The following is a 27989-nucleotide window of genomic DNA, read 5'->3' as shown; positions in this document are numbered from 1 at the left end:
TGTAGGGGGTTGTAACACTCCGATCACTGGGTCAGTTTCCCCTTCCGGACCTCCCTCTCTCTCTCTCTCCTGTGCATGTGCTGATCCCACCACAGGTCTTCCTCTTCTGATCTGCTTTCAAATACATCACGGTTCCCTTTCTACTCTTGCACCAAATAGGAATAAACAACTTTTGGAGTTCACCTATTCATTCCTTGAATGTCTGCCATTGCCTGTCCACTGTCCTTCCTTTCAGTAAAGTTTCTCAGTCCATCATAACAAACTCACACCTTTACCATCATGGTTACCTTTATTGAGATTCAGGACCCTAATCTCAGAATCAATGGCAGCACGGTAGCATTGTGGTTAGCACAATTGCTTCACAGCTCCACGGTCCCAAGTTCGATTTCGGCTTGGGTCACTGTGCGGAGTCTGCACATCCTCCCCATGTGTGCGGGGGTTTCCTCCCACAGTCCAAAGATGTGCAGGTTAGGTGGATTGGCCATGATAAATTGCCCTCAGTGTCCAAAATTGCCCTTAGTGTTGGGTGGGGTTACTGGGTTATGGGGATAGGGTGGAGTTGTTGACCTTGAGTAGGGTGCTCTTTCCAAGAGCCGGTGCAGACTCGATGGGCTGAATGGCCTCCTTCTGCACTATGAATTCTATGAACATCCCAGGCGACACATCCCACACTGATGTTGTCAGTTTGAAACCCTCCGAGGATGAAGAACGCTATTCCCACACTAGAAATCTCTGTCAGCGTTTACCAGGAGGAACTGAGACAACAGCTGCAATAAGTGAGGTTTTATTCAAATGGGACAATGACCAGTTTAAATCCCCACCTGATCTGCTGCTCAAAGTCGCCTCTGTTTCAAGTTTATGGAAACTCCCGTTACTGCAGAAATATTTGAATTGTCTGTGAGAGACGTCAATCAGAGATCCCACCCACTCTGCCCATTCTCTCCTCTTCCTCTACCACAGCTGCTTCACTTCCTGTAGGGACTCAAAACCAAGTCAGGAGATGGTGAGTGAAGGAGCACAATTTACAATCATTACATTGCACAATATCCACACTAATGTTCAGGCAGTCTGACTATCCTGTGGGCAATCAGCTGTGGAAATGCCCCTTATGCTGTGTGAGAAGATCCAGCTCACAGACCTGTTTACTCGGTGCTTTGTGCTGAGCTGTTTGATTGGCTGTGTGTTGGATATTCAGGGTGTTTATTGGAAGCATTTCCCTTCTGATTTACAGGCTGAGTTTTGTTGATGGGTCATTGCTGAATATGAGAAGGTGAGGTGTAATTATCTGGGAGGGGCAGAGACACATTTATTAAAATATCTTCTTTAAAGATTTTACCTCAAGGCCTTCAACTTTCCCAAAAGCCTGGGCTTGGATTTGATAATTTTTTCCAGTGCTGTTTCTGAGAAATTGTGATGTGCGGTCTGAGTGAGTGCAATGTGTCTAATTTCCCAGGATAAACCAGAACCCATCAATCAGCTGCACTGAAGAAATATTTCCCTTTGCTTCCATCACTTCATGTGTTTTCTTCAAATAATTTTGGAACATGAGAGAAATTTCAAAGACTCCATTGATTTTTTAAAATATAGATTTAGAGTACCCAATTTTTTTGTTGTTGATTAGATGGCAATTTAGCGTGGCCAATCCACCTAAACTACAAATCTTTGGGTTGTGCGGCAGACACGGGATAGTGTACAAACTCCACACAGACCTGGGGCCGGGATCAAACCCGGGTCCTTAGCGCTGTAGGCAGCAGTGCTAACCACTGTGCCACCATGCTGCCCGAAGTCTCCACTGAATTAAGATTTCTCCGGAATGTTTTATACATTATATTAAATATATTCTTGAAGTGTTTAACTGGTCCTTGCCAGCATGACTCAAAATCACAATGAATTAACAGACGTTTTACACCAACTGTCTATTCCGTTGCCCTCATGGTGCCTGGGAAGATGGGGGGTTTTGATGAAGGAATGAAAGTAGCCACACTGTCTGCTCCTGGTCACTATCCAATGTCCCTGCTGGAAACGGAGTTTGTGACAGTCAAGTGAGGGAAAAAAAAAAGACTTGTATCTGATTCCCACACAGGGGAATAGCAGACTGACACTCACTGTGGGAACAGTCTCTAACTGAGGAGTTCGTCCGTTCGCAAAGGAGGAGAGGGAGTTGTAGGAAATCATGTTTACATTTTTATTAAATGTTTTTATTTTTTTAATAAATATAAAGTACCCAATTCATTTGTTTTCCAATTAAGGGGCAATTTACAATTCATGATAATCTTTATTGTCACGAGTAGGCTTACAGTAACACTGCAATGAAGTTGCTATGAAAAGCCCCTAGTCGCCACATTCCGGCGCCTGTTCAAGTACACAGAGGGAGAATTCAGAATATCAAAGTTACCTAACATCATGTCTTTCGGGATTTGAGGCAGGAAACTGGAGCACCCAGAGGAAACCCACACAGACACAGGGAGAACGGGCAGACTCCGCGCAGACAGTGACCCAAGCCGGGAATCGAACCTGGGATCGTGATGCCGTGAAGCAACAGTGCTAACCAATGCACATCTTTGGGTTGTGAGGGTGAGACCCACGCATAAACGGGGAGAATGTGCAACTCCACACAGAATGTTTCATTTTCCTGTTTTACAGAAGGATTGCACCGTACTACAGCAGAGAATACAGAGGGGACAGACAACTGTGGGAAGGCTACCAGTCCCTTAACAGCATTGCTAAACACAGAGAAGGTTGAGCAGTGAAACCATCATCTGGAAACCGATCAGGTCAAGGGAACGTTGACATATCATCAGATCTGAAATTGGTTAGTGGTGTGGCGCCTTCCATCAGAACCAACCTTTCTGAAGGTTCAGCTGTGAGTGATCTGTCAAGGTTAGGCTGGGAAGAAGTGCGAGTGGGCTCCAAGTAGGGTGAGAGTTTCAATCATTCATCGAGTCTCATGAACCACTGACTCATTCCTACAGATGAGAGACTATTCCAAGTGTGAGGTGTGTGTCGGTGACTCCACCCTTTCAGAAGATCTTCGAAGGTGCATTGTTACAAATACTGTCTCTTCAAGGGCAGCCACATGGAAGGGAAACGATTCAGGTGTGATGTTTGTGATAAACGTTTTGTGACATCTACTAATCTTTTGAGGCACAAGGTGATTCACACGGGGGAGAAACCCTTCAGGTGTGATGTTTGTGAGAAGGATTTCACTCTATCCTGCCAACTTCTATTGCACCAGAGGAATCATCGAGGGGAGAAACCATTCAAGTGTGATGTATGTGACAAATCATTCTCTGCCTCATCCGATCTCTGTAGACATCGACGCATTCACACAGGGGAAAAACCTTTCATATGCGAGTTGTGTGATAAATCATTTTCGCAGTCATCGAGCCTCCACAGTCACCGACGCACTCACACAGGGGAGAAACCCTTTCTATGCGAGGTGTGTGACAAATCATTCTCACAGTTATCGCACCTCCACAGACACCGACGCATTCACACAGGGGAGAAACCATTCACATGTGATGTGTGTGACAAATCATTCCCAAGGTCATCGACCCTCCGGAAACACCAACGCATTCACACGGGGGAGAAACCCTTCCCAGGCAAGGTATGTGACAAATTATCCTTGGATTCATTTGCTCCTTGCATACACCAACATCTACATATGTACGGTATGTGACAAATCATTCCGAGTCACCTTTCTTCTGCACACACCAACACATTTACACAGGAGACAAACCATTCACATTTATGGTATGTGACAGATCATTCTCGGACTTGTCAGCCCTCTGCACACTACTGAGAAACCATTCCTATCGAGGTGTGCGACAAATCATTCTCATGGTCATCAGACCTCCACAGAACCAGAACATTCACACTACGGCTCATCTTACACTGGGGAGCTGTCTGTGTTGTTTACCCTCCCGTGCTCACACAAAGGGGCTGTCCTTACAAATCACTGTCTGTTTCAGCAGTGCCTGTCTCCAACCTCCCACCATCAGTCCAATCTTTTCAAGAAGGTTAATTAATCTTTGACCAGATCACCATGACATCAATATGTATAAAAGCTACTGCTTCTACACAAGGTTCCCTATGATGGACAAGAGAGCAATATCTGAATATTAAATATATACATGGAAACATATATAGAAAATAGAAGCAAGAGGAGGCCATTCCGCCATTCAAGCCCGCTCCACCATTCATTGTGATCATGGCTGATCATCAAGTTTAATATCCTGATTTCGCCCTCCTCCCCACATATCCCTTGATTCCTTTAGCCCAAGAGCAAGATCTAATTCCTTCTTGAAATTACACAACGTTTTGGCCTCAACTACTTTTTGCGGTAGTGAATTCCACAGATCCACCACTCTCTGCGTGAAGAAATTTCTCCTCACCTCAGTCCTAAAAGGTTTACCCCATAATCTCAAAATATGACCCCTAGTTCTGGACACCCAACCATTGGGAACACTTTCTGAATCTACCCTGTCTAATCTTGTTAGAATTTTATACGAGTGAGAGATCCCCTCTCACTCTTCTAAACTCCAACTAATATAATCCTAACCGACTTAATCTCTCCTCATATGATAGTCCCGCCATCCCAGAAATCACCCTGGTAAACCTTAGTTGCACTCCCTCCATAGCAAAAACATCCTTCCTCAGATAAGGACAACAAAACTCCACACAATACTCCAGATGTGGCCTCTCCAATGCCCTATATAATTGCAGTAAAACATCCTATTCCTGTAGTCAAATCCTCACGCTATGAAGGCCAACATATCATTTTCCTTTTTACTGCCTGCTGTACCTGGTGCTTACTTTCAGTGACTGATGTATGAGGATATGAAGGTCTCGCTGAATATCCACCTTTCTTAATTTATACCCATTCAAAAATAATCGGCTTTCCTATTTTTGCTATCAAAATGGATAACCTCACATTTATCCAAGTTATACTGTATCTACCATGCATATGCCCATTCATTCAGCATGTCCAAATCCCGCTGAAGCATCCCTGCATTCTCCTCACATCTCCCCTCCCACCCAACTTTGTATCATTTGCAAATTTAGAAATACTACATTTAGTTCCCTCATCCAAATTATTAATATATAATGAGAACAGTTGGGGTTCACAGCACAGATCCCCGTGGTACCCACTAGTCACTGCCGACCAATCAGAAAAAGATCCACTTTTTCCAATATTTTGCTTCCTGTCTGGTAACCAGCTTTCTATGCATCTCAAGACACTACCCGTAATCCCATGCTATTAACTTTACATAGTAATCTACTATGTGCGACCTTGTCGAAAACATTCTGAACGTCTAAATAAATCACATCCACTGTGGTCTCCCTGGTCAACTCTACTAGTCACATCTTCAAAGAATTCCAATTCATATGTCAAGCATGATTTCACTTTCATAAATCCATTTGGCTTTGTCTGATTATACCACTGCTCTCCAAATGTTGTGCTATGAAATCCTTGATAATGGACTTCAGCAACTTCCCTACGACTGATGTTAGGTTCACTGGTCTATAGTTCCCTGTTTTCTCTCTACCTTTCTGTTTGAATAGTGGGGTTATGTTAGCTACCCTCCAATCTGTACGAACCATTCCAGAGTCAAAAGAATTTTGGAAAATTGACTGCCAATGGATTTACTATTTCTAGGGCCACTTAAGTACTGGGATTAAGATTATCAGGGCCTCGAGATTTATCCGCTTTCAATCCCATTAATTTCCCGAATACCATTTCTCTAATAATACCATTTTTCTAATAATACAAATTTTCTTCAGCTCCTCACTAAAACTTGTGTTTCTCAAAACCTCCAGTACAGAATTCATTTCTTCCTTTGTGAAGACAGAAACAAAGTATGAATTTATTTCCTCGGCCATTTCTTTGTTCTCTATTATAAATTCCCCTGTTTCTGACTGTAAGGGACCTACATTTGTTTTTTGTTTATTTAAAATAATTTTTATTGAAAAATTTTGAATTTATACAACAACAACGAACCATAATAAAATACCAAAAATAACAATAATATTAGCAATCATAAACATTCGCCCCACCTCCATGAACAACACAGCATATTAACAACAACGCAAATTAACACAATATTAAGTTACATAATAGAAACTACAATAAGGAACACCCCCCCCCCCCCCCCCCCCCCGGGGTTGCTGCTGCTATTGACCAAGATACCTATCTTTGAGCCAGGAAGTCCAGAAAAGGCTGCCATCGTTTATAGAACCCTTGTATTGATCCTCTTAGGGCAAATTTGACCCTTTCCAATTTTATAAATCCCGCCATGTCACTGATCCAGGTCTCCACACTTGGGGGCCTCGCATCCTTCCACTGCAGCAAGATCCTTCGTCGGGCTACTAGGGACGCAAAGGCCAGGACACCGGCCTCTTTCGCCTCCTGCACTCCCGGCTCTACCGCAACTCCAAAAATCGCGGGTCCCCACCCTGGTTTGACCCTGGATCCAACCACCCTCGACACCGTCCCCGCCACCCCCTTCCAATATTCTTCCAGTGCTGGGCATGCCCAGAACATATGGGCGTGGTTCGCTGGACTCCCCAAACATCTGGTGCACCTGTCCTCACCCCCAAAGAACCTACTCATCCTAGTCCCGGACATGTGGGCCCGGAGCAGCACCTTAAATTGGATGAGACTAAGCCTTGCACATGAGGAGGAAGAGTTGACTCTCTCCAAGGCATCCGCCCAGGTCCCGCCCTCTATCTGCTCCCCGAGTTCCTCCTCCCATTTAGCCTTCAGCTCCTCCACTGACGACTCCTCCACCTCCTGCATTAACTTATAGATGTCAGACACCTTCCCCTCTCTGACCCACACCCCCGAAAGCACTCTGTCCATCGTCCCCCGCAAGGGCAGCAAAGGGAATCCCTCTACCTGTCGCCTAGCAAACGCCTTTACCTGCAAGTATCTGAACATGTTCCCTTGGGGGAGCCCAAATTTATCTTCCAGTTCCCCCAGGCCCGCAAACCTCCCGCCAATAAACAGGTCCCTCAATTTGCTGATGCCCACCCTTTGCCACCCCCTAAATCCCCCATCCTTGTTCCCCGGGATGAACCGATGATTGCCACCCAATGGAGCCTCCATCGAGCCCCCTGTTTCCCCCCTATGCCGTCTCCACTGATCCCAGATTCTTAGGGTCGCCGCCACCACCGGGCTCGTGGTAAACCTCTTAGGGGAGAGCGGCAACGGCACCGTTACCATGGCACCCAGGCTCGTACCTCTACATGACGTCATCTCCATTCTTTTCCACGCCGCCCCTCCCCCTCCATCACCCATTTACGCACCATTGACACATTGGCCGCCCAATAGTACCCCAAAAGGTTGGGCAGCGCCAGCCCGCCTCTATCCCTCCCTTGCTCCAGGAACACCCTCTTCACTCTCGGAGTCCCATGTGCCCACACAAAGCTCAAGATACTGCTAGTCACTCTCTTAAAGAAGGCCCTGGGGATAAAGATGGGCAGGCACTGAAAGAGGAACAAGAACCTCGGAAGCACCGTCATTTTGACGGACTGCACCCTCCCCGCCAATGACAATGGCAGCTTGTCCCACCTCTTGAACTCCTCCTCCATCTGATCTACAAGTCTGGTGAAATTATGTTTGTGAAGAGTCCCCCAGTCCCTGGCCACCTGCACCCCCAGGTACCTAAAGCTCTCCCCTGCCCGCCTAAGCGGGAGCCTACCAATTCCTTCCTGCTGGTCTCCAGGGTGCACCACAAATACCTCACTCTTCCCTAAATTTAGTTTATAACCTGAAAAGGTCCCAAACTCAGCTAGCAACTCCATCACCCCCAGCATCCCTCCCACCGGGTCCGCCACATACAGTAACAGGTCATCGGCATACAACGACACCCTATGGTCCTCCCCACCTCGCACCAAACCTCTCCACCTCTCTGAATCCCTCAACGCCATCGCCAGCGGCTCGATTGCCAGTGCATACAACAAGGGGGACAGGGGGCAACCCTGCCTGGTCCCTCGGTGAAGCCGGAAGTACTCCGACCGCCTCCCATTCGTGGCCACGCACGCCATCGGGACCTCATATAGCAGCCTCACCCATCTAATAAACCCTTCACCAAATCAAAACCTCCCCGACACCTCCCATAAGTACCCCCACTCCACTCTATCGAAGGCCTTCTCCGCATCCAGCGCCACCATTATCTCTGCCTCCCCCTCAATCGCCGGCATCATGATGACATTCAACAATCTCCGCACATTCGTGTTCAGCTGCCTTCCCTTCACAAAACCTGTCTGGTCCTCGTGTACAACCCCTGGCACACAGTCCTCTATCCTGGTGGCCAGGATTTTTGCCAGCACCTTGGCATCTACGTTGAGAGATATGGGACTGTATGAACCACACTGCTAGGGGTCCTTGTCCCTCTTTAAAATTAACGAGATCAGCGCCCGCGACATCGTCGGGGGCAAAGTCCCCCCTTCCCACGCTTCATTAAGTGTCCGCACCAGCAAGGGGCCCACTAGGTCCACAAACTTTTTGTAAATTTCCACCGGGAACCCATCCGGCCCCGGTGCCTTCCCTGACTGCATCTGCCCGATCCCCTTAACTAGCTCCTCCAGCTCAATCGGCACACCCAACCCCTCCACCTGCTCCTCCTGCACCTTCGGGAAAGAAAGCCCGTCGAGGAACCTCTCCATTCGCCTCCTCTCCCCCGTTGGCTCCGACCGGTACAGTTCCCCGTAAAAGTCCTTGAAGACCTGATTCACCTCTACCCCCTTCCGCACCACATTCCCACTCTTGTCTCTCACTCCAGCAATTTCCTTGGCCGCATCCCGCTTGCGGAGCTGATGAGCCAGCATCCTACTCGCCTTTTCACCATGTTCGTACACTGCCCCTTGTGCCTTCCTCCACTGTGCCTCCGCCTTTCTAGTGGTCAGAAAATCAAATTTAGCTGCAGGCTGCGCCTCTCCCCCAGCAGTCCCTCCTCTGGTGCCTCTGCGTACCTCCTGTCTACCACCAGCATCTTTCCTACCAGTCTATCCCTCTCACTCCTCTCCGTGTGTGCCCGGATGGATATCAGCTCCCCACGAATCACTGCCTTCAGGGCTTCCCAGACCACCCCCACCTGAACCTCCCCCGTATCATTCACCTCGAGGTACCCCTCAATACTTGCCCGGACCCTCCTACACCTCCTCCGCCAACAACCCCACATCCAACCGCCACAATGGGCGCTGGTCCCGCACCTCCCCCATCTCCAACTCTATCCAATGCGGAGCATGGTCGGAGATTGCAACGGCTGAATACTCGGCCTCCTCCACTCTCGGAATCAGTCCCCTACTCACCACGAAGAAGTCTATCCGAGAGTAGACCCTATGTACGTGGGAGAAGAAAGAGTACTCCCGTGCCCTCGGCCACACAAACCTCCATGGATCCACCCCACCCATCTGGTCCATCAACCCTCTCAGTACCTTGGCCGCCGTTGGCCTCCTACCCGTCCTAGAGCTGGACCGATCCAGTGAAGGATCCAACACCGTATTGAAGTCCCCCCCCCCCCCCCCCCCCATGATCAGACCTCCCGCCTCTAGATCCGGGACCCGTCCCAACATACGCCTCATAAAGCCCGCATCGTCCCAATTTGGGGCATACACACTAGCCAGTACCACCTTCTCTCCTTGTAGCCTGCCCCTAACCATAACATACCTACCCCCCTTATCCGCCACCACCTCCGATGCCTCAAACGAGACATTTTTCCCCACCAGAATCGCCACTCCCCGGTTCTTCACATCCAACCCAGAGTGGAAAACCTGCCCCACCCATCCCTTCCTCAGACGGACCTGGTCCGCCACCTTCAAGTGGGTCTCCTGAAGCATTGCCACATCTGTCTTTAGCCCCTTCAGATGAGCAAGTACCCTCGACCGCTTCACCGGCTCATTCAATCCTCTCGCATTCCAGGTGACCAACCGAATCAGAGGGCGACCCACCCCCCTCCCCCGTCGACTAGCCATAGCCCATCGACTGCCCGCCCCAGGCCAGCACCCCCTGCCCGACCCAGTCCCCACAGCGACAACACCTCACCTCTGTCCCCCCGGCCCCCACCAGCTCCTTCCTGACCCTACCAGCAGCAACCCGGTATTCCCCTTCTCCCCCCCCCCCCCCCCCCCTCCTCCCCCCCACCAGGCCAGGAACCCTCCTAGCCGCGAACCGTCCTCCATTGTACTTCCGTGGGTCAGCTAACTTCTGCTGACCCCGGAAACTCCCGCCAATAACCCGACCCCTCCCAAAGTGGGATCATCCCCCAATCTATCCCTCCTCCAGGCACCACTCCAGCGCGGGGAAGAACCAGTTAAGGCCCCGCCTCCCCCCCCCATCATCGTCTCCACCCCCCAGCCCCGCAGCGCGGGAAACCAGAGGAAAGCCCGCGCTTTCGCACTGCCCCACCACACCCTTCTGACGCAGCTCCCAAATACCAGCCCCACTCCATACCCCCAACCCGACATAGAATACAACAAACCCCCCCAACCCTCCCCGCAAGATACAAAACTCAAACAATGCCCCACAGCAAAAAAACGTAACAGAACAACACCCCCATAAATAACCATATCAAAATTGCAAAAGTACAGAAAAAGAGAACACAGCAACAGCAGAATCTAGCAATAAAGTATTACAACCGACCCCGCAACCCCCAACCCCTAGTTCAAGTCCAGTTTCTCCGTCCGCACGAAGGCCCACGCCTCCTCCGGGGAATCGAAATAATAATGCCGGTCCAAATAAGTTACCCACAGGCGCGCAGGCTGCAACATTCCGAACTTAATCTTTTTCTTGTAAAGCACCTCTTTCGTCCGATTAAACCCGGACCGCCGCTTAGCCACCTCCGCACTCCAATCCTGGTAGATCCGTACTACCCCATTCTCCCAACTGCTGCTCTTCACCTTCTTGGCCCAGCGCAGCACACTCCCAATCACTGAACCGGTGGAACCTCACCAGCACCGCACGCGGGGGTTCATTCTCCTTAGGCCTCCTGGCGAGTACCCTGTGGGCTCCCTCCAGCTCCAAGGGCAGATGGAAAGACCCGGCCCCCACTAGCGAGTTCAGCATCATAGCCACGTAGGTTGTCAGGTCCGACCCCTCCAGCCCCTCCCAAGGCCCAAGATCCGCAGATTTTTCCACCTCATGCGGTGATCAAGCTCCTCGAAGCGTTCCTGCCACTTCTTGTGGAGTGCCTCGTGTCCCTCCGTCTTACTCACAAGGATCCAGGCCTCCTCCTCTCGTTCAGTGGCCTGCGTCTGCAACTCCTTGATGGCAGTACCCTGGATCGTCTGAATCTCCAAGAGCCTTTTGTTCATTTCCTGCAGAGAGCTCAGTACCTCAGCCTTGAAGTCTGCAAAACAGCGCAGGAGAGCAGCTTGTTGCTCCAGGGTCCACTGCTTCCACTCCTCTGGAGCTCCGGCGGCCGCCATCTTACATTCCTTCCCCTGTTTTTTCTGGGGAGCTGCTGCCGTTTTTTCCCCCTTTCCACTCCGAGTTCGAGTCATGGACTGCGGGGAAAGTCGATCAGCACACCTTCTCCCACCGGGAGACGTCGAAAAAGTTCCATTTTGGGCTCTAAAAAGAGCCGAAAAGTCAGTTTAAAACGGGAGCTCCCAAATGTGCGGCTTCATACGTCATCGCCGCCACCGGAAGTCCCCCTACATTTGTTTTTAATCAATCTTTTTCTCTTTACATACCGATAGAAACTTTTAGAGTCAGTTTTTATGTTCTCCGATAGCTTACTTTCATATTGTATATTCCCCTTCGTAATCAATCCCTTGGTCTGCCTTTCTAAATTTTAAACTGTTCCCAATCCTCAGGCCTATCACTTTTTCCTGCTCCTTGTATGCCTTTTCTTTGAATCTAATACTGTCTCTAATTTCCCTTGTAAGCCATGGTTTGGTTGCAGTTCCCTTTCCACTCTGACGCCAAACAGGAATAAATAATTTACAGAGTTCACCTATTCGTTCCTTGAATGCCTTCCATTACCTTCTTTCCAGTAATGTTTCCCAGTCCATCATAGCCAACGCATGCCTCATACCATCGTTGTTACCTTTATTGAGATTCAGGACCCTAGTCTTAGAATCAACTACCTCACTATCCACCATGAGAGAATTCTATCAAATTATGGTCCCTCATCCCCAGGGTTCTCTCACAACTAAGTTGCCAACGCATCCTTTGTCATTGCACAACACCTAGTACAAGATGGCATGTTCCCTTGTTGGTTCCTCAATCTATTGGTCCTGGAAACCATCCTGTATACACTCCTGGAATTCTTCCCTCACTGTACTGTGACTAATTTGACTCTTCCAATCTATGTGCAAACTAATGTCACCCATAATCACCGATATTCCTTTAACATATGCATCTCTGATTTCCTGTCTAATGAATTCTCCCTCTGTGTACCCAAACAGGCGGCGGAATGTGGTGACTAGGGGCTTTTCACAGTAACTTCATTGCAGTGTTAATGTAAGCCTACTTGTGACAAGAGATTTTTTTTAAATTCCCAACATTACCACTGTAATTTGGTGGTCTGTGTACCTGTCTGCGCACTTATGTATATATGTGTTAGATTTTGAAATTTTAAATCCCAATTTTTGAGTTGAAACTACAAAGATCACATTATGGTTCCTTACTAATTGCATTTGTAAAATGCAATTGTCTTGGAGATGGCTCTGACTTTGTCAGAAGATTGATCTCCAATCAGAAGTCCTCCTGGGTGCAGGCTAAAAACTGTCTCCAGCACGGAAAATGTGTCACAAGACAGCACAGTAAAGTCTTGACAATGATTCATTTATAATTTTAATTTCTTCCTTTAGGTAAAGCTGGCCCGTTACACCCAGGAACGCTCATTGACTGGAGGGCAGGTTGCTTACAGCAAGGAGCTGACAGAACTGGAGGAGTTCACGAGGAAGCTGTTTGGCCTCTCCAACCCCACGATAACCAATGGTGGATCAGATATGGGGATGAGCGAAGGTGATGTCAGCAGCTGAGTGTTTAAACCATCAGGAGGAGAATTAATTTATGTGACAAAAGATAATAATTGTGAATTTCTTCCTCTGACAGTTACACAATTGTCCATGGACACATCAGATGGTGATGGAGGAGAGTTGGCAGCAGTGTCTGAGTTTCCTGAAAGGGCTGATGAGGAAGGGACGGAGGTGAATACCTCACAGCAATGTGGCATGGCAGCTGCAGCGGAGGAGGGAGAGGAGTATCAGGAGGGTAAGATGTCTGATTTGGAGGGTAGTGTTGATGAGTTCAAGTTAAACATTGTGGCTTGTGTGAAAGAGGAGGCCTGTGATGATCTCGCTGCTGTGATGGAGGGAGGGCGCTCAGAACCTCCATGTGAGGAACCTGCAGTTTTGCGAGCCGAAGCTGTGCCGTCTTCACGAACACACAGACAACATCATGCGTATGCTGCTGGTAAAGAAAATAAAGATGATCTGAAACCTCTTGAGTGCTTACATCAGGAACAGGTTCAAAGTACAGAAAGTTATCAGGCCACTTCGAACTTCCTTCAGCAAATTTTGACTGAATTTAAGACGGATGTTAGCCAGAATCTGCAAAGAAACAATGATATTCTTCAGTATCATCTACAAAGAAACAATGAAATTCTTCAGCAGCAGAATGAGGTTCTTTGTCAGCTTCTGCAAAGAAGCAATGAAACTTTGAATGAAATGAAACAGATTCTGTATCAGACTGTAGCACCTTCTGGCAAGCAGCAGCCCAGTGCAGAGACATCTGCTGCAGGACATTCCTCTGGTACAGGAGAGGTCACATCATAGGGATGGGGAAGACACATAAGGAATAAGGGTCTCTCATTCCAACTCTGCCAACTCTACCTCATTTGCCACCCTCCTGTTTTATCATGAGAGATATTTTTCTCTTTTCAGTCTGGATTGTTGCTATGACAGAGAGCCTCTCCATTGTAAGAAAAATGGTGGAAGAGGGTTAAATCCAGAAGTCCCAACCCCTGATCACGGCACCTCCCATTTTCCTGGGATTGAGAATGGGCCAGGTTGGGGTTTGCATATTTCAGATGCAGCTGTCCATAGAAATCAGGAGCTGCCTCCACTCATGCGTGTTTGGAAACCAAAGGTCGTTTTAAGGGATCTATATTTGTATGGGTAAACATATAAGCTCTCGTTTTAGGTGGATTTCATTTAATGTTTATGTGCCTGGAAAGGGACCTATAGTTAGATTTCATGCTTGACAAAGATGCGTGTATGAGTGGGTTGGTTTCCGTTCTAGCTGGGATTCAACTGTATTTAGAGAGACATAGCATGAAGAATAAATATAGTTGCTTAGCAACTAGAGGCCCTTCCAGAGAGAGTGGGAGAGCTTTTGTTGTTCTTTAGTATTAGCTGGAAGCCAAAGGCAGTGAGAGAGAGAACATCTCTCTCAGCTTCGCTGTAAGAAAAATCATGCAAAGGATTATGATTTAAGATTTCCAGTGCCAGAAATCAAAAGAGCAACAAGTTAAGGAAATTAGAGAAATGAAGAAAAGTTTCAGTATGAAGTTAAAGGAACAAAGAGGAGTGGGGAGCAGAACAGGGTACTGTTCACTTCAAGTCACAGAACTGAAAAGGACTATGCTCATGAGAATGCTAGAGAAAGGCTCTTAAAGTAATTCTCAAGTTTGGAATACCTGGAAACAAAGGTTAAAGCAATTGGGAAGGAAGTATTGGCTGGAAATCAGAATTTGCGTAACATTGGAAGACGGTGAAGGCAAATAATTCACAATTGGGTTGGTTCAAAATCCTGGACGTACTCTGTTAAAAGTGGAGCGGAGATTTGTGGAAAAGTGTATTTTGGAAAATCTGAACAGGATTCTGGAATGCAAACTGCTGAGTGATAGTATTACTACGAGAGAAGATTTTAAAGTGTATTTTGGGAGTGGAGTTTGGAAACTCTCATATGACAATCATCGGGGGAGATTCTGAGGAGAAATCCACAGACATTAACTTTGTGTGTTAATGAGACCATTGGAGCTTCAAATATATTTTCTTATCCATATTAATCTTAACCTGTGGATGATTGCTAACCTGAAGGAATAAAGGATTAGAAAATGGATTATAATCCATTTTTCATGTTTAATAAATGTTTTTTTCTTGTTGCTAAAACTAATTTGCAGTCCTGTGACTCTGTTCCTCCCTGTTTGATTATTAAAAAAGTAAAAGTTACTTTTGAGCCGGGGTTCCATTCTGGGAATTTCCCATCCAGTTATATCAACAGGGATCGTAACATGTGGTTTTGGGGTGAGAGTTGACTGAAACCCAACGTGTGCAGATTTGACTCATTAGCAGCTGGTCTGAACTTGTGAATGTGTCTCTAATTCACTTATCTCTCAGTCCGGAAGAAACGGTCTCGAACACGTTCGTACTTTAGAATATTCTTTATTGCGATCGGGGCAGCCCTCTAGGTATTCCAAAGAAACACCTCTGAGTGTGCCAAAGTTTTGCTCAAAACATCCTGTCTTTATATGTTTTTTAAGGGGCTGTCCCTTACATTCACTTGAGCTTGCCCCCATTACAAAGCATAGCTTGTTTTTGCCATAGTTTCGATACATGATTTTACAGACTTTAAAGTTATCTATTGGCACATGAGTATATAGCAATTTTAGCAAAAACAGCAGGTGTTAGCCACAGTATCAATGGCTCCCACATTTCATATTCCGTCATCCAGCCATCTTCCTTGTTTCTCAAGGCTATTCGGCTTACAGTCATGAGTCGGCTCACGAATTCAATAATGACTCCCTTATTTGTAACTTTCCACTAATGTGTCCCATTAATTCTGGCTTGTTCTAGCTCATAATAACCCTTGCTTCACATTTTCATTCCCCCCTTTGATCATTCCATGATCACACAGCCCTTAGGGACTTATCCTTGAGAGTCTGAGGAATTCCTCCGGGAAATCATCCTTTGGTCCAATGTCCTCATACACATTTCTGGCATCTACTAAGTCCTACTGTCTAACTGGGAAAGCCGCTGCAGCATCTGTGGCATCACAGAGGCGCCTAAACGATTACAAAAGCATTTAACACAGGTTACAATAATACATAGCAAAAGGCAAATAACGATAAAGATAATAAATCCATGAAACAGATAGGTGGTCCAGGAACTAGACCACAGCCCTCCCCACCAGTCGTTCGAGGAGGACTGGCGGAGCCTCTTTACCCCATCCCTAATTAGGTCCACTAGGTGAGTAATGTTCTCCGAGCTATCAGGGATATAAGTACAGCACTCAGAACCCACTACAGCACATGTACCTCCCTCATTGGCGAGGAGGTAGTCTAGAGCCATGCGATTCTGTAAGGCAACCTTCCGAACAGCTACTAACTATGTTGAGCTCACTGAGTCCTTCCGCGGTATCATTAGCCACCTGCTCCAATATATCCCGGAGCTCTAATACTGCCCAACTGCGGCCAAAGCACAGTAGCTATCACCTCCCAAGGCACAAGGGACCTAGTGGTTCGGGCATGGGGATGTTTGGATAGATCTGTATAATGGGTGATGCCAGGGACTACAAAGCCCATATAGCAAGAACCCGACCAATTTTCCTGCAACCAGGGATATGCTTTATGTCCGCATATAAAATAGGTATCATTGTACGAGGTCAAGTTCCCCTTGGCATCCATCATCATGATTCTAGTCGGCTCCCCCCTCCAGGGGCCGCCACTAGTATGGTTTTCTATTGCTGACCAATTAAAGGTGAACAAGCCTTTTTGTGTAAGATTAGTTATGGGTGGTTGCCAAATCAAGGCCTGGTTACATTGGCTGGTACCTACCGGGTGGGTCCCATTGGCATAATCCTTTTTAAAACATATACTGCCTTTTGGAAATTTAGCATACTTGGGGAGGATCAGGTAGGGCGGCTGACGGGTTGCAGTAAATTTTGGCCACCACCATCCTTGAAACCTGTTCATATTGAACCCGGCCGATCGCCAATCTATCATATCTTGTGTATCATTATCAGGATCGGTACGATTACGTCGCAGAGCCCATTCTGCAACCTCCTCGATCAAATAGGAATGAGGGACCAAAGGAATACCCCCATGGGCATGGCTAGGAACATGCGTACATACCCAACAAGAGGAGACATTCAATTTCTTTGCATAAGTATAAGACATAAACAGGAATGAATTTGCAGTCACATGGTGCGTTGCCCGCTTCCTCCTGGTAGGCGGGTGAGCATGGATAGTCTTACATTCAGGAACTCGTGGCTTGCCTTTCCCTCGTACACCGGTGGTCCCACCGGCAAGCGTAGCGATCGCAGGTCAGGGATCCGCGCGCGGGTAGTCAGGAACCGAGGCTTCTGCTCATCTTGATGAATGATGGTGATGCAGGCATCTCCCGGGGTCGCCGTCCACAAGATCTCATCTGTGGTGCTGTTGGCACAGCTAAATGTGTCCTCACGACAAAGGTGCAGAATTCGTCCGCCGGGTCTACATCGCTGGCCGCTAGTGAATGTAAACTGGATGGCGCTGGCAAGGATCACTAGTAAAAAGAGCAGCTTTATCGTGGGGTCCTGCTCCTATTCCGAGTAAGGTCGTATGTACCTAAAACTTAAAACGAGACTTAATAATCACGAAAACTTCACTAGCTTACAGTGGTGGGTGTGAATCCACGCATTGCGTCCTTCAACTTTGACTGCCGTGGGGGTGGTTAGGAGAACTTGGAACGGTCCTTCCCAACGTGGTTCCAACCCCTTCCATGTCCAACTGCGGATCATCACATGATCTCCTGGTTGTACAATATCGGAGCTAGCTAAGGGTGGCACTTCCTCTTGCGTGGCATGTACTCGTAAGTGGAGACTCTTTAATACTTTAGTCAAGGCTATTATGTAATTAGCCATTTCTGTAGTCATGTGGTGGAACTGGACCTCTTGGGGAATCTCACAATCCCATGGAGTGCGGAGTGCAGTAGATAATAGTTTGAGCCAAGTGGCTCCAGTCTCAGCTTGTAATTTAAAAAGCTTAGTCTTTAAAGTCTGGTTAGCTCTTTCCACTATCCCAGCTGCCTGGGGTCTGTAGGCGCAGTGTAACTGCTGTTTAATTCCCAGTTGAGTGCAGAATTCTTTATTAATCTGTCCCACAAAGTGAGGTCCATTATCAGAGCTTAAACGATATGGAATTCCAAATCTTAGTACAATTTCATGCATAATAACTTTTACTACAGTTGAAGCCTTATTATCTACAGTAGGATAGGCCTCTATCCATTTACTAAACACATCAACAATCACTAATACATGCTTATAACACTGGCATCTTTCCAACTCAATGTAGTCCAGTTGCAGGGTCTCAAAGGGACCCTCGGGCAATGGTGTTTTCCCCTGCTCACAGGGCACTGCCTTACCAGGGTTATACTGCTGGCATATCAAGCAGCGATTGCTAATTCGTTGGGCTATCTCCTGCAGTCTGGGATGCCACCAGGTTTTTAACAATATATCACCTGTAGCGCGAGCACCACAGTGAGTTGCAAAGTGTACACATTCGGTCACCCAGGCTGCCAAAGCATCGGGCGTACATGTCTGCCCTGCTGGGGTGACCCACAGCTTACTTTCTTTATCATATGTACATCCCAATTCTTCCCATAACTTTTTATCGCTAGCAGGAGCGTCCTCCTGTAGCTGGATTACGTCAGTAATGGTCGGCATAGGTTTTTCAGAGGGAGACTTGTCTTTTGAGCTTTTAGTCTGGCTCATCATTTTAGGCACTACCATTTCCTTTGAATGGGAGGCTTCTTTTGCTTGGTGGTCTGCCTGGCTATTTCGCTCTTTCTCTTTACCTAACTACCCCTCCCCGTCTCTGTCTCTCCCTGACTCGCTCTCTTTCGCTCTCTCAACTTTCGCTGTCTATCAGTCCCTCTCTCTGTCTCTAACCCTCTCACTCTTTCTCTAAAATGGAGCTCAATTAAAATACTGAACAAAACTTTTCATTCTTCTTCGAAAACTTTATCTGTGTCATTCCATTTAAGTCAATTTCCACTGAATAATTTTAGAGGCATTAGCTATTCTTAGAGATGTATATTTCTTTGTGCAGATGACCTGCTTGCTGAAATGGTTACATTTTTGTATAGAATCGAAAGTGGTGGAGAACTTGACATGATGCCATCTCCATCCGCTATGTGACCTTAGACATTACCCATCCTTTCTTTCAATTTTCAATGTTCGTTATTTAACCGGTTTTTGGAAAGAGACATTACTGGATGTTTATTTTTCTTTTATTTCAAATGAGTTGAATTACTGCTGAATTTATCTGGACGGCTTGAAACGATCTGAAGTTATTCTCGACATGTATCCATTCTTAAGTTTCTAACCGTAATCTTGTATTGATTTTCCTCCCCATTTTTTCGTTTTAGGAGGGGGGGGGTTAGTCATCCTCAGATATTCCTGAACAAAACTAATTGAGTGTTTTAGCCCCTTTCTGATCTTTTGGACTTCACTTAATTTGATTTTTTTTTCTCCTTGAGACATTCCGGGACAGTCGTTAGCCGTAATTGTTGGCAGTTTTGTGAGGTCTTTTGCTAGTTTGCCGTTATCTGTACTGCCGTATCTTTACCCACTTTATTGCTATGCTTAAAGGAGTTAGAGCTCAATTCCTTTAAACCAGCCTGTCTTCCAAATGGTGTGAAGGTTTAATTTATGTCATTTGTGCTTCTAACTTTATTTGTCTTATCTTTACTTCTGTGTATCTCACCATTTTTCTCTGTTCCACAGAAATCACACCCATCTTTGATCATTGTTTTTTTTACCAGAGTATTTTGCTCTTAAAAACAAAAGACATTTTTTTAACTGACTTTTTTTACTAATTTGGCCTTGATACCAGACTTATTGGATGTTACCTCACCGTCTGTCCGCCTTGCCAAGTGATTCTAATTTTTGGCGGTCAAAGGTTTGACTACTCGCCTTGTCCACCGGCTCGAGCGGCGTCCAGCTCAGCAAATCCTTCCAGACTTACACTAAATGTTAGGGGTGAAAATATTCACACGAAGGCCTGAAGCAGTAACAAAGTAGTTTATTATGTCAGAATTCTGGGAGATAAGATTTGGGAACTCCGCAGTCCCTGACAGCACCGTATCCCACTTAAGCTTAAACTCACATGGATTAATATACAGACTCAAGGCGGATAGCCTAATGACTTGGTTCTTTTCCCATATGTGCATTCCTTTTTTTTTTAAGACCTTGGCTGTTTTAACTATGTCTTTCTCTGTCAATTTTATACCCAATTTTAATGCATTAGTTGTCCCCCAGTGGCCATTTTTCTTCTAAATTTTTATGCAATTCTCCTGACAATTGTCTCAGTTGCTTGGAATATTCCGGATATTGTTCGCACAAGGTTTGAAGCGCGCTTCCACTATCAGAGGTTGTATTACCCATCTCTAACACTATTGGCAGTTAATGATTCTTGCGATTATTGTTTATTTGGCGAAATGGTCCTGGACCACTTTATTCAATCATGAATTTAAACGGAGTTATCCTGCTCCGTTGCCCAATTCAGGCAGGCTCATCCGTGCCTGCAAGCCTATCTAACTACAAGGTTATAACGTAACTTAGGGTTGATCACGCACCCTTCTAAAGCCTCTTATCGCGGGGGCACTTTTAGACAAAAGCAAGGATCATGATGATGCCGAAACCTCTTCTGTAGCTATTACTCTAGGGTCTACACACCCTCCCTTAAAGCACTAGTCCTTGACTGTGTCTGTGACTATTACTGTAGGGGTCACACTCCCTCCCTTAAAGCACTAGTCCCTGACTATGCCTAGTGACTATTACTGTAGGGGTCACACTCCCTCCCTTAAACGGGTTCGCCGGACTGACCTGGATTTCGTAGGAGCGTCCCTGAGCGCTGACAGCGGGGCTGAATCGCGGACGGTACAGCGGAGGGGAATACCAAAGTGGCAAAAGTTTTACTCACAATGGTGGCCCAATTCCTCCTTCGCTCCCGAACTCGATCAATTGCTTATGCCGCCAGTCCCAGCGGAGACTCTTTGAAATCCCACCGCTGCCACCAAAATGTGAATGTGTCTCTAATTCACTTATCTCTCAGTCCGGAAGAAACGGTCTCGAACACGTTCGTACTTTAGAATATTCTTTATTGCGATCGGGGCAGCCCTCTAGGTATTCCAAAGAAACACCTCTGAGTGTGCCAAAGTTTTGCTCAAAACATCCTGTCTTTATATGTTTTTTAAGGGGCTGTCCCTTACATTCACTTGAGCTTGCCCCCATTACAAAGCATAGCTTGTTTTTGCCATAGTTTCGATACATGATTTTACAGACTTTAAAGTTATCTATTGGCACATGTGTATATAGCAATTTTAGCAAAAACAGCAGGTGTTAGCCACAGTATCAATGGCTCCCACATTTCATATTCCGTCATCCAGCCATCTTCCTTGTTTCTCAAGGCTATTCGGCTTACAGTCATGAGTCGGCTCACGAATTCAATAATGACTCCCTTATTTGAAACTTTCCACTAATGTGTCCCATTAATTCTGACTTGTTCTAGCTATTAACCCTTGCTTCACATTCTCAAACTCCATGGATTTGTTTGGATAGATGGGGTGATTTTGTGAAGAGGAAAGATACTCCTTTGGTTATGGTCCCCAGACAGCTTTGTGGCAGCTAAGCTGCCCATTGGGGAAATTAAGATATTCTTTGAGATTACTAAAAGTAGGCAGTGAATTGTGTGGGAAGTATATAACCTCTGGGAACTGTGAGCTCAGATACTCAAAAACAGTTGCCAAAAGTGTCAAGATTAACTGTCAAGAGATCTGTCAAGCTCAAAAGGCATTATCCTGGAAGAAACTGTTTGGAGTGTTAAAATGATTGTGTCCGATGACATAGACCACAGGAATTGACTGGATTAGTTCTGCATGACAGATTTCATAACCATCCATTATCCCAGCTGAGTGCCTGCAATTTCAGTTTGATTTACAGCTCCAACTGGTTATGGATATTTTGAAGTGGGACTACCAATTTCAATGTTTGTTGTTATATGGAATAATATAATTGAAGGAATATAATTGTAGTAATTTGTTTTTAATGTATGTTATAAAAAATATATAAAGTCAGCAATAGACACTTGCAACTTTATTTATTGAACCTCAGCATGGCTCCTGAGGTCTGCCCAGTGTGGATAATGGGAGAGTTGGCATTGGTGGTGTAAGGGCAATAGGTGGTGGTGGGGGGGGGGGGGGGGGGGGGGGGGGCGGGGATTGGTTGGACTGGGTTGCCATGAGTTGGCATAGGTACTATAAAGGGCCATCTGGACTGGGTTTGGGGAGGCAGGCAGAGGTTAGAACAGTGGCTATGAGGGACCATGGGTGGAAGGCATAGAATGACAGAGGGTATGAAGGGCCATGGGGGGGGGAGGTAGCTGGGACACCATTTGGGATGGAGAGAGTGTGAGGGGTGATGGCGGTTTTATGTTTCTCTTTTTTAAACTTTGATACAATGCTTGTTCTCAGAATACATTTTCACCCAGCCTGCCTCCTCACCCAGCATCCTCCACACTTATTCCAGAGTCACCTGATCCAACTCCCATGGGACATCACCACCCTGGAACAAATATCCCAACTCGGGTCGGGTTTGCTCCAATCAAACAGCTCAGTACAAAGCACCGAGTAAACAGGTCTGTGAGCTGGATCTTCTCACACAGCATAAGGGGCATTTCCACACCTGATTGCCCACATACTGCCTGAACATTAGTGTGGATATTATAGGATGAGATTCATAAGAATCTTCATCCATCACTCACCAAATGTTCATTCTTGAATGACTGTGGACATTACAGAATGCTATATCAAAAAAAAAATACTCCTTCCCTAGTAAACATGTGGCAGAAATTTCTAGTCTGGGATTAGCATTTTCATCCTTGGAGTCTTTCAACTGACATCATCAGTGTGGCATGTGTAGCCTTGGATGTGTTTGACAGCAGATCAGAAGAGCAAGACCCACAGCTCTCCTGTATATCACAGGAGCGAGGGACATTGGAGTGAGCGGTGTAGACAAGTGGGGAATAGGCAGGAGAGACAGAGAGAGAGAGAGAGAGAGATGGGTGGGAGAGGCACAGCAGAGAGGTCAAGGATCTAGTCCTTGGACTTTGCCTCAGGATATGAGCTCAGATTCATTGTGCGAGCATATTTAGAATTTAGAACAGTACAGCACAGAACAGGCCCTTCGGCCCTCGATGTTGTGCCGATCAATGATCACCCTACTCAAACTCACGTATCCACCCTATACCCATAACCCAACAACTCCCCCTTAACCTTACTTTTTAGAACACTACGGGCAATTTAGCCTGGCCAATCCACCTAACACCTAATATGTACCGTGAGTTGATGTCTGACAGCCCTACCATGTCCAGGGTCACCTCCTGTCAGCTCCAATGTCAGAAACTCTTCTGGAATTTCCCAGTCCATTCACCTCTCCTCGGACGTCCCAGTCCATTCACCTTTCCCAGAATGTTCCGTTCCATTCCCCTGACCCAGTCCCCCTCCTGGGTTGTCCCAGTTTATTTAAAAAATTAAAAAATTTAGAGTGCCCAATTCATTTTTCCAATTAAAGGGCAATTTAGCGTGTCCAATCCACTTATCCTGCACACCTTTTGGGTTGTGGGGATGAAGCCCACGCAAACACGGGGAGAATGTACAAACTCCACATGGACAGTGACCCAGAGCCGGGATCGAACCTGGGACCTCGGCGCTGTGAGACAGCAGTGCTAAACACTGCACCACCGTGCTGCCCTTGTTATCCCAATTTAGACCTTGTTTGACAATGATATTCAGCATGCAGTACATGAGGATAATTGTGGCCGTTCTCTCACTCTGGGGACACTGTTATCCACCTCCAGGTGTAGCCTGAAACAGTTCTTGAACATACATCCACTAGCGTCTCTCTGTGAGCTACCTCAGAGAGTCGTGGGTATCAATAAACACCTCTTCAGGATACCAGACTCAAAGACAACACCGAAACCTGCAGCTTGAACTAGTTCCCACTTTCAGGCTGCCAGTTTACAGGGGGAAAAGCATTCTGTACACAGCCTTGGGACTTAACCCCTTAGAAACTGCACCTAATACAACAGAAATATCATGTTATTATCGGCCATGGCTTAGTTAGCACTCTTGTCTTGGAGTTAGAAGGTTGTGAGTTCAAGTCTTAGTCCAGAGACTTATTCACTGAGGCTGGCACTCCAGTGCAGTACTGAGGGAGTGCTGCACTGTCAGAGGGACCATCTTTCAGATGAGTTAAACCAAGGCTCTGTCTGCTCTCTCAGCTGAATATAAAGCATCCCATGACACTATACTGTATATGAGCAGGGGAGTTATCCCTGATGTTCAGGTCAATATGGATTCTGCCATCAACCACAAAAATAGAATATCTGGTAATTACCACATTGCTGTTTGTGGGAGCTTGCCGTGCACTAATTAACTGCCATGATTCTTACATTACAACAGTAACTTCACTTCCACAAGTGCTTCATTGGCTGGAAAGTTATTGTCAGCCATGATGTAGTTAGCACTCTCGTCTGAGTCGGAAAGTTGTGGATTCAAGTCACACATTACAACATTGTCTACACTTCGAAAATCTCCTTCGAAAGGGACAATGCTGGAAAATCTCAGCAAGTCTGGCAGCATCTGTAGGGAGAGAAAAGAGCTAACGTTTCGAATCCGATGTCTCTTTGTCAAAGCTGGACCTACTTTGACAAAGAGTCATCGGACTCGAAACGTTAGCTCTTTTCTCACCCTACAGATGCTGCCAGACTTGCTGAGATTTTCCAGCATTGTCCCTTTCGTTTCAGATCCCAGCATCCACAGTAATTTGCTTTTATTAAAAATCTCCTTATTGGCTGCAAAATACTTTCAGATGCCTTGCGTTTCTGGAAGTTGATATAAAACTGCAAGTCTTTCTTTCTGAGGGAAAGGTTATCCTTCCTGTGAACTGGAAATTCTAAACACATTGATGGAGAAAGTATACCAGCCACAGTGATTCTTACTGTAGGATCCTGAGTGTTTCATTGAATAGGAACTCACCAGGTAGTTTGGAATAGGTCAAAAAATCATGAATTTCTTGAGAGTTACAAATCGACACAGAAGATTGATAAAACAGCAGACAAACAACAAAACATTCATCTTACATCAAACTTTTAATCAACAAAATTGACAAAGCATTTGAGAATAATTCAAGTTATTTCCAAGAACATGAAATGAATCTTGGAAGAGTGTATAGTGAACATATCTCACTGTTATTACATCTAGGTATGATGGGCTGAGGTAACTCAGGTCTGTAGATGCTCACGCCCACTCCCTCACCATACTCAGGATAGTAGTCCTCCCAGACTGGAGAGTAAAAACATTTCCCATGATATTAGTCAAACACCCATCTAATTCACATCACCAAATAAAGCAGGGTCTGTTCTACCCCATACCCACTGCAGAGAGCTGAGGCTGACAATCCAGTGCAGTACCGAGGGAGTGAATACTTGTGCTAGTAGATGAGAAGCTCCTCGTGCTCAATGTGGGAGTTCAGGGACGCAGCCGATGTCCCTGACTCCTTCATGTGCGCGAAGTGTGTCCAGCTGCAGCGCCTGTTAGACCGCATGACGGCTCTGGAGCTGCGGGTGGACTCACTTTGGAGCATCGTGATGCTGAGGAGGTCGTGGATAGCACGTTCAGTTGAGTTGGTCACACCACAGATTAGGATTAGTGAGGGAGACAGGGAATGGGTGACCAAAAGGCAGAGAAAGAGCAGGAAGGCAGTGCAGGTGTCCCCTGTGGTCATCTCCCTCCAAAACAGGTATACCGTTTTGGATACTGTTGGGGGAGATGACTCACCAGGGGAAGGCAGTAGTAGCCAGGCTCATGGCACCGTGGCTGGCTCTGCTCACAGAAGGGCGGGAAAAAGACTGGCAGGGCTATAGTCATAGGGGATTCAATTGTAAGGGGAGTAGACAGGCGTTTCTGTGGTCGAAAACGAGACTCCCGAATGGTATGTTGCCTCCCGGGTGCTCGGGTCAGGGATGTCTCTGGTCGGCTGCAGGACATACTAAAGCGGGAGGGTGAACAGCCAGTTGTTGTGGTGCATATCGGCACCAACGATATAGGTGAAAAAAAGGATGAGGTCCTACAATCAGAATTTAGGGAGTTAGGAGACAAGTTAAAAAGTAGGACCTCAAAGGTAGTAATCTCAGGATTGCTACCAGTGCCACGGGATAGTCAGAGTAGAAATTCAAGAATAGTCAGTATGAATACGTGGCTTGAGAGATGGTGCAGGAGGGAGGGGTTCAGATTTGTGGGACATTGGAACCGGTTCTGGGGGCGGTGGGACCATTACAAACCGGATGGTCTACACCTGGGCAGGACTGGAACCAATGTCCTAGGGGGTGCTTTTGCTAACACTGTTGGGGAGGTTTTAAACTAATGTGGCAGGGGGATGGGAACCAGATTAGGAAGTTAGAGGTCAGTAAAGAAGCAGCAACTAAAGCCGGTAAGGTACGAGATAATAAACTCCATGTGACTAAGGGGAAGAGTCGACAGGGAAGAGATGATGAACGCAAAGGGACAATTGGTCTGTCGTGCATTTGTTTTAATGCGAGAAGTGTAGCAGGTAAGGCAGATGAACTTAGGGCTTGGATCAGTACCTGGGAATATGATGTTATTGGTATTACTGAGACTTGGTTGAGGGAAGGGCAGGACTGGCAACTGAATATCCCACGGTATAGATGCTTCAGGAGGGATAGAGAGGGAGGTAGAAGGGGTGGAGGAGTTGCATTACTCGTCAGAGATGATATCACAGCTGTGATTAAGGAGGGCACGATAGAGGATTTGAGCACTGAGGCAATATGGGAGGAGCTAAGAAATAGGAAGGGTGCAGTAACATTGTTGGGACTTTACTACAGGCCTCCCAAAAGTGAGCATGAAGTAGAGGTACAAATATGCAGTCAGATTATAGAAAAATGTAGGAGCAATAGGGTGGTTGTGATGGGAGATTTTAACTTCCCCAACATTGAATGGGATTCGTGTAGTGTTGGAGGCGTAGATGGAGCAGAGTTTGTAAGGAGCATCCAGGAGAGTTTTTTAGAGCAGTATGTAAATAGTCCAACTCGGGAAGGGGCCATACTGGACCTGGTATTGGGGAATGATCCTGGCCAGGTGGTTGATGTTTCAGTTGGTGATTACTTTGGGAATATCGATCACAATTCCGTAAGTTTTAGAATACTCATGGACAAGGACAAGAGTGGTCCGAAAGGAAGAGTGCTAAATTGGGGAAAGGCAGAGTATAGCAAAATTCGGCAGGAGCTAGGGAATGTGGATTGGGGGCAGCTGTTTAAGGGTAAATCCACATTTGAAATGTGGGAGTCTTTTAAGGAAAGGTTGATTAGAGTGCAGGACAGACATGTTCCTGTGAAAATGAGAGATAGAAATGGCTAGATTAGGGAACCATGGATGATGGGTGAAATTGTGAGACTAGCTAAGAGGAAAAAGGAAGCATATGTAAGATCGAGGCGACTCAAAACTGATGAAATTTTGGAGGAATATCGGGAAAGTAGGACGAATCTCAAACGCGCGATAAAAAGGGCTAAAAGGGGTCATGAAATATCTTTGGCTAACCGGGTTAAGGAAAATCCCAAAGCCTTTTATTCGTTATGTAAGGAGCAAGAGGGTAACTAGGGAAAGGATTGGCCCACTCAAAGACAAGAGAGGGAATTTATGCGTGGACTCAGAGGAAATGGGTGAGATTCTTAATGAGTACTTTGCATTGGTATTCACAAAGGAGAGGGACAAGATGGATGTTAAGGCTAGGGATGGATGTTTAAATACTCTAGGTCAAGTTGTCATACGGAAGGGGGAAGTTTTGGGTATTCTAAAAGACATTAAGGTGGACAAATCCCCAGGACCGGATGGGATCTATCCCAGGTTACTGAGGGAAGCGAAGGACGAAATAGCTGGGGCCTTAACAGATATCTTTGCAGCATCCTTGAGCACGGGTG

At 46.4% G+C, this 27989-nt stretch overlaps 2 protein-coding genes across 4 annotated transcripts in view; both read left to right on the top strand.

The window, feature by feature from the left end:
* The window catches only part of LOC119975587, a 639245-nt gene that overhangs the window by 352560 nt on the left and 258696 nt on the right, over window positions 1–27989 (top strand). The window lies entirely within an intron of this gene.
* On the top strand, window positions 985–15130 carry LOC119976663 (zinc finger protein 98-like). 3 transcript variants are annotated; one of them, XM_038817336.1, is made up of 4 exons: window positions 985–1003; window positions 2644–3607; window positions 12820–12976; window positions 13067–15130. In XM_038817336.1, the coding sequence occupies exons 2-4, from the start codon at window positions 3077–3079 to the stop codon at window positions 13786–13788; spliced, it is 1410 nt and encodes a 469-aa protein (XP_038673264.1). In that variant the 5' UTR covers window positions 985–1003; window positions 2644–3076; the 3' UTR covers window positions 13789–15130. The 3 variants fall into 3 exon arrangements, with proteins under 3 accessions (XP_038673264.1, XP_038673265.1, XP_038673263.1); XM_038817337.1 differs by lacking the exon at window positions 985–1003 and adding an exon at window positions 1091–1270; XM_038817335.1 differs by lacking the exon at window positions 985–1003 and having other exon boundaries at window positions 2514–3607.

The sequence above is a fragment of the Scyliorhinus canicula genome, chromosome 13, assembly GCF_902713615.1.
Source record: "Scyliorhinus canicula chromosome 13, sScyCan1.1, whole genome shotgun sequence".
In the NCBI taxonomy this organism is placed as follows: Eukaryota; Metazoa; Chordata; class Chondrichthyes; order Carcharhiniformes; family Scyliorhinidae; genus Scyliorhinus; species Scyliorhinus canicula.
Note: the sequence above shows the minus strand (reverse complement) of the source record. Positions and strands in the feature narration are given on the sequence as shown.

Coding starts and splice junctions, on each gene's coding strand:
- LOC119976663 (XM_038817336.1), top strand. CDS start 3,077: ATGGAAGGGAAACGATTCAGGTGTGATGTTTGTGATAAACGTTTTGTG. Junction 3,608..12,819: donor AGAAACCCTTCCCAGGCAAG/GTATGTGACAAA, acceptor TTCTTCCTTTAG/GTAAAGCTGGCCCGTTACAC. Junction 12,977..13,066: donor AGATATGGGGATGAGCGAAG/GTGATGTCAGCA, acceptor TTCCTCTGACAG/TTACACAATTGTCCATGGAC.